At 40.3% G+C, this 7061-nt stretch overlaps 1 protein-coding gene across 2 annotated transcripts; it reads right to left on the bottom strand.

Moving 5' to 3' along the window:
- Positions 1-998: 998 nt before the first annotated feature.
- LOC135501584 (poly [ADP-ribose] polymerase tankyrase-like) lies at positions 999-6030 on the bottom strand. 2 transcript variants are annotated; one of them, XM_064793759.1, is made up of 7 exons: positions 5918-6030; positions 5308-5598; positions 4933-5019; positions 4376-4547; positions 3965-4066; positions 3067-3739; positions 2473-2612 (listed from the first exon to the last, which is right to left on the bottom strand). In XM_064793759.1, exons 1-6 carry the CDS (start codon positions 5941-5943, stop codon positions 3074-3076), a joined length of 1344 nt encoding a protein of 447 aa, XP_064649829.1. In that variant the 5' UTR covers positions 5944-6030; the 3' UTR covers positions 2473-2612; positions 3067-3073. The 2 variants fall into 2 exon arrangements, with proteins under 2 accessions (XP_064649830.1, XP_064649829.1); XM_064793760.1 differs by lacking the exon at positions 3067-3739 and having other exon boundaries at positions 999-2612.
- Between the last annotated feature and the right edge of the window lie 1031 nt (positions 6031-7061).

A 7061-nucleotide genomic window follows, 5' to 3' on the forward strand; every position in this document is an offset into this window, starting at 1 on the left:
AATTTGATTTCACATTCAAATTTTGGAAATAGGTTGATATTTAGTTCATTGTTCCATAAGCTTCAAAAATTTTCAAATAATTTTGGTATTTTCAACCTTTGGGGCAAATTATCATTTGACGCTATATTGCAAATTATCGCCAAACTAGAAACGATATCAAAGTTTCGCTTTAACAGTGGTATATCAATGTATCAATCTCCATCATAGCGCGTTTTGGGTTCAATAACTCGCATCGTTAGCGAATGCTGACCCCCTCCGAAATAGCCAAAAACACCCTGGATCCTAGGTCTTAGGTGATTTTATATCCTATGCGGTGGTGTACATTTTGAAATGTTGCATACCTGGATCCAAGGTATTTTCCTGAAGTTAAGATTTAGGCATGAAAAATTTGGGTAAAAAAGGGGGGGTGCTGGAAAACCATGAAGGAGTGTAGCTAGGAGGCTGAATTTTAGTGTACGGCCTATTCAGACATCACTGAATGCAACGGAAGTCGTTTCGTTCCGATCGGACATTGCGTTAAAAAACAAAAACTTAGTTTCTTCTGTCATCAAAAGAGGGCAGCACTAGGTTTGCGTGTCCAGTGTCTGAGCATTTATTTTGGACCAAGCTGTATAATAATGCTTTGAATTTGTTTCCCAGTTCATGTAGAACCCTTCTCTGTTGTTTTCATACAATTTAGGGGTGTCCTTTTTGTGAAGTGCATCTTCTCCTTATGTCCTTCAGTCCTGGGTGTACTAAATCAGTCAACAGTTGTTCCCATGACTGTCTTCTTTGTCCATCCTAAAGCCAGCCATGACTTCTGTCCAGGGTGATTAGGTTGACATCAAGGGAACTCGTTACACCTACTCCCTTGACCTGAAGACATCTTAGTCTCTTTGCACCAAATTGATGTCATTTAATCAATTTTTGAGAAATTATAGAATTCAGTGCAAAGACAGTTAGATATATTCAGATCATGAGATCGAGGTCAGCGAAATTAGAATAAACAGAAACTGATATCAACAATGAATAGTTTATTATATAAATCTTTTTGCAATAGGAATAGGCACCAACTGATTACATTGTCATTCTTCTACATGTATGTAAGACATTTACATTTTTGCTGTGCTAGAATCTATTGTGACCCGAGTAGCCTGAGCTTCAGGACAATTCTACACATGTACATACTACTTTACTAGATCTATTGACAGTGGTATTCCACCATGCTCACTGACCTAGTTTAGTACCAGTAATCCTAAACATGATTGATATCTTCACCAGTGAATACCACATGGCAACCTAATAGGTTTGATATTTCTGAACATGATTGGATGTTAACCGTTTACATTTCTACATGTAAACATGATTTAAACTGTATACATACTTCTGGCAACCATGGTAACAAAAATTTTCATATCTTGATGAGTAACCAAGTAACCATGTTAACATATCAATTTTAGCATTTCAGAACATGATTGACACATTGATTATTTGCTGACACGTTTTAGCACCAAACAACAAGGCCCTGTGCTATCCAATCTTTGTTAACATACATGTAGTGACATTTTCAACACTAACTTTCTGTCTCTAATAGCACCACACAAATTTTTTTAATGGCATTCATGTAAACATATAAATGCAGACTAGTTTCATTTGATAGCTATATAACACAACCAAGCCTGAAGAACAGTACAGGTCATTATAAATATACATCTTGACAGTTATGAAAATGTTCTCTCTTTTACCACTCTGAATTTCTCAAATACAAAAAATTGGTCAGAGATTGCAGTGTTCTCAGCAATGACACTTCAATATGCTACTGCAAGAAGGTGCCATATTTTCCATTAATAGAAAGAATGGGGAAAGCAAAATCTGAGTCCAAGTTAATGAGTCCAAAACATGTTAGACTTGCACTGGCAATTTGTTATTGGTCAAAATGCCACACCGTGAGTGCGATTCACTTGGATTGTTCGGGCAGAAAGTTATTTCGGTGGTGCCCTCACGACAAGATGTCGTAGTTTATACGGTAGTGCCATCGAATCAATGGCAGGAACTATACTCCGCCCAGCACTATTTTTTAACAAGACGTGACGAATCGAGGCCGTACACATATCCTGCAGCCGAGGTGGCTGTTGATGCAAATCTTCAATCCAAGCCTTGGTATCGTCAGCAATAAACCGCTCATTTATATCCCGAAAATCCCAGAAGAATCGCTTACATATTGAATCTTTATCATCTGCCATACCTGGAACAAAATCACGTGCGTATTGCGCAATTTTGTACCAACCACGCTCTGTGGCTGATTCAACCTCACCACGTGGATACCAAGGTCCGTGAAGCTGCATGGCACCATATTTTATCAACCAATGCGGATAGTACTGATAAAACCAACGGCATGGTTCCGGTATCATTTTAACGTTCAATTGGACACCGTGTTGTATCATTAATCGGACTAGTTCCAGGCGTACGTAGAAGAGACGTTTGTCTTTTGAAGCAATGATGGCTTCAACGGGATGGAGCCAGTAGCGTGACTGCGGCAGAAGAATCGCACCATTCTGGATGAGGTAGGTAGCAACGTCGGGAGAGATGACCTTGTGAAGGGCGACCTGCTCCATGTAATCCATCTGGTTGACCTGAAACAGTGAATGTAAGGTTAACATTGGTCCTGTTCAGTAGCCAGGATAAACCCGTGTATGCAGATCTTGACCAGTTAGCATGGCTATAATTTTAATTTTTTATTCTGAAAAGTTGATATCATGACAGGAACAGATTATGGTGACCAGCAACCATGGCAACAAAAAAAATATCATGATATCTTGACTAGTCTAAAAAAATTTGTTTTTTTCACTAAAAGTTTTACTGAGTAAAAGTACCAAACTTTGAAGCCACTTTTCTTAAAATGGCAAAAATGGATATAACTCATTTTGCAACAAAAACCTGTCAAAGCACCAGTAACAATGTACCCCAGCAAAGGAATATTCATTCAGATTAGTTTGTTATTCAGAAAACCATGCCAAAAAAAAATTCTAGACTTATGTAGAAATGATTTAAATATCATGCAAGCACTTGGCAATTTGACCTACTTACTAAAATATCACTGATCGGCATCAACATCCGCACAGACATCTTTTAGTGCTACCATGTCTTGAAGGTTCCTCGGGCCAGGAAGCGTGTAAATAAAGTCCATTATACTCCTGCCTTCACTTTTTAAACACAGCCAATGCCGAACTTCATTAATACACAGACGTCGCAAGTTTGTTGGGTTCGACTTTTCTTCCAGCAGATATTCACATTTATCCTTTGACAAGCCAGGCAACAGTTTATCGATGTCCCAAAACGGGTTAGGGAAGCGTCGAACTTGGCGCGTGAACTCATTCGATATGCGCCGCCTGAAATGCGAGCTACGCTCTTCTGACCGCTCCGTAGCAGGGCCGGCAACTCCTCTGCACCTCCAAGGTGGATGAAGCTGAAGGGCACCAGAACTCACGAACAGTTCAATATTTTCAATATAAGGAAACCAGCAGACTTCAGGGATAACTTTGACATTTAAACTAGCACCATGGGAAATCATCAATTTTACGATCCTCATCCGATGTGGAGCCAACGTGTTGTCACATGATGCTAATATTTCTTCGAGCGGGTGTAACCAATGACGTGTCTCTGGCATAAGGCAGGCACCGTTTGTCACCAGGACCTCGGCAATGTTGAAATCCTTTACTCCGTGGAGGGGAACTCGATAGTCTGCATCCAGGGCATTCACCTGGTGGATAAAGGAAAACTAATCTAAGATGCAACTTCACTGGAAAGCTACTGAAAAAAATATGATCTCAAAAAGAATGTGCAGATCTTCGTAGGGGAACTTACTAACATGCAGGAAAGGTCATGTAAAATGATTCATGCGCTCAATATTATTAGTAGCTTATGACAGCTGTAAACTGGGAAATATTTGCAGCTATTACAATGTACTCTTTTTGCATACACTTACATCTGCTCCTTGTGATATGAGAAGCTTGACCATTGCAAGATTGTCAGCACGACCGACTGCGAGATGAAGCGGCGGGGTCCGCTCTCCAGGTGCACCATTCACCTGTAATTAAAGAAAATAATTTCACTAGAATTGTCAGTTGACGAGCTAAGCCAAAAAAATCACGACATGTTGGGCGGAAACTAAACCAGGTCAGTGCTTGTTCATGCAGAGGTCACGACTATCTTTTGTTATCTAACAAGCCAGGTACATTGTATATTGATTCACACAAAATATTTGCTGGTACCTAATCATAATCTTGGTCAAGTTAGAACCAGGGACCAACTGGAAACAAGTATTTTTACCAATATAATTTGGGTGTTTCTGTCAATGAATTACATATTTGATGAGATTTTGTTGGGCCGCACATACCTCAGCACCATTCTCCAGCAATACTCTTGCTATGCCTAATGCTTCAACAGCTTGTTTATCATTTGGAGGAACAATGCAAGTGTATGACAGGGCAGAGAGTTGTGCAACACCATCGATTGCATTCACACGAGCACCGGCTTCTACGAGACGAACAACTAATTCTTTTCTGCATCTGAAATGGCAATAGAAACGGTATGGTTTTTTAAAAAGTTGTAATGGTGGGTACAATGTTCATTTCAGTGTCATGACCTCAGTACACATGATATTGAACATGGAGTATATGCCAAAAGAATGCATCAGAAGTCAGCAGTGAACCAGTATGTAATGTTTTCAACTTTTTTTAGCAAGGTAATCCACTGGCTATGCTGAGTACACTGTGAGAATCTCATTATTTGATTGCCTTAAAACTTACTAGAGGATGGTGGGTGCTGTTTAGGATGATCAGGCTTGAGAACTTAAGTTGAATTAAGTTGGAAAGTTAGAATGTGCATTTTGGGGACACCCCAAATAAACAGAGGGTGCATGTTTCTCTTCAGTTCTCATCTTACGGTACGCACACTTTCCTAGCCGCAGCAATCAGAGGAGTTTCCGATCCATCCATCACATCAAAACAAACACTCAGCTGATTCACATTAGCACCAGACCTGTAAGAGAAATACAAACTTAGTCAACTGTGTTTCACAACACTTCGTATTCAGAAGCATAATGACGGTGTATTAGCCATTACTTCTGAAATGCTCCCAATTCATCATAATTACTTCATCATGATCCTGCAATAGAATTGGATTTTTTAAAATTTTTGCTTGCTGCTCCCTACAATGTTTATGAATAATGCTTTTTTATTAAAATTGAAGCATGCAGAAAGATTGAGATGGAACAAGTCTTTTACTAATACTAAAACATCTGAGAGCAAAAAAAATTTTGATTCTTACTTCAGAAGAATTTCAATTATTTCAAGAGATCCAGCATGACAGTGGACAGCAGCTTCAAGAAGTGTGCAGCCTGTCAGAGTCCGCCCAACCCAGGAAGGGCGGGCAATCAGCAATGTTTCCAAAGCAGCATGGTCGCCAATCTTGATGGCTTCAAACAATGAACTTAGCGTCTCCGGAGTGGCCATCATCAAGGGAAGGTCAAGGTCAAGGAAGCACTTGTCTGGATACAATTTCAGGAGTTGCAACAAATGGTCCCTTCCTTTATCTGTATACCGATCAACTGTGAGACCCCTGGAATTTAATTCAGTGTAGTCCATGAACTCTATCGTTAATCATCGACTTGGTCTTGGATTAGAAATGCATTTTTCATCTTGAGACTTGATTGGTCCTAACTACACTTTTTACAGGTCATACCACCTGTTGACTAGATAGTCTATACAATGCATACTGTCCAGGACCAGGACTATCCTTTGTAAGTGAAGAAAAAAGCAACACTGTCATTATGAGAAGTGGAGTGAGCGTGAAAAAAATGGGGTTTTCAGTCATACCAATTAACATATCTCAAAAACAAGCCACGCAACCCTCCTAATATTTCGTTTATATAACCTACCAAACATAATCTTTCACAAGAAGCATTAATTTTGAACTCTTTTGATCTAGAACATGACTTAATTCGGTATTTTCATGATGAAAATCAAAAGAACCCCAACCATGACCACCATCTTGAATCCATCCTGAACTTCAGTGCAACACTTCAATTACCGAGCTTAGGAAGGAGAATAATACTGACTCTGGTGTACACTGCTCCGCACTGTATTAATCCGCAATATGGAATATAGTTCTTTTTGAAAACAATGGTTTTACGGACATCAATGCCTGTAAGTGTTGCCTGAAAACAGAGGCTTCTGACAAAAGCTGTGAAATCCCTATTGTCAATACAAAAGTGACGACCACCACCATTCCACCCACCATGACCCCCGCCACCTGGTACGCTTATATTTTCACCCCCGGGTGAAACGGCGAGACGGCCCGTGGCCGTTTTTACAGCTCTCCCAGTGCAATCTCCCGGTCTCCATACATACATACAAATATATATTTTACTGCATTAGGCGGGCTTTTTAGTCTGTAGCAGGTTTTTCCTTCTGATACTTATTTGGGACTTGGTTGGTAACAACAGTCTTATGTCCATTTTCTTCTCTATGACCAGGGGTTAATATTCGCTTCTCTGGCCCTGAACACACACAGGACTGGAGAAGCCAACATTAACCCCTAATTTTCACAGGATGTCTGCGGGTGGTAGTATTTGCTTGGCATTTGGGTCTTCGGTCCGTAATGTCGAAAATTACATACACCCGTTGAATTTCTCACACAGTCCGTCGGGTGAGATTTGGCAACGACGCAAGGCAACGACGATCACCATTGGCGACGCTTGGAGAATACTCCCAGTGCTGAGAAAATGGAATCGCCCAAGGGGGTGCGGGATCATGGTGGAAAAATCTCACCGTGTCACACTAAAAACGGGGCAATGCAGCTTTTTAAATGCCATTATAAAGTTCGAGATATAGTCAGCAGTTTAAGGATATAAATGGGTTCTTTAAAGCAGAAAACACATTTTTAAGTTGGTTTGTTGACCCACTACCCCACCAAAAAAATGGAACCATTCAACCATGACGTAACCACTGCATCCGAGCACGTGCGCGCAGACGACAAGCACATGATAAACTTTTGACATTTCGTGATATTATTTTGTCCCG

The sequence above is a fragment of the Lineus longissimus genome, chromosome 17 (genome assembly GCF_910592395.1).
Source record: "Lineus longissimus chromosome 17, tnLinLong1.2, whole genome shotgun sequence".
Lineage (NCBI taxonomy): Eukaryota > Metazoa > Nemertea > Pilidiophora > Heteronemertea > Lineidae > Lineus > Lineus longissimus.

What these genes read in the sequence shown, in the direction of transcription:
- LOC135501584 (XM_064793759.1), bottom strand. Translation starts at nt 5,943, where the DNA reads ATGCTTCTTGTGAAAGATTATGTTTG. An exon ending in ATAATTGAAATTCTTCTGAA is followed by an intron (nt 5,020 to 5,307) that starts GTAAGAATCAAA and finishes TTTCTCTTACAG; the next exon opens with GTCTGGTGCTAATGTGAATC. An exon ending in TCATATCACAAGGAGCAGAT is followed by an intron (nt 3,740 to 3,964) that starts GTAAGTGTATGC and finishes TTTATCCACCAG; the next exon opens with GTGAATGCCCTGGATGCAGA.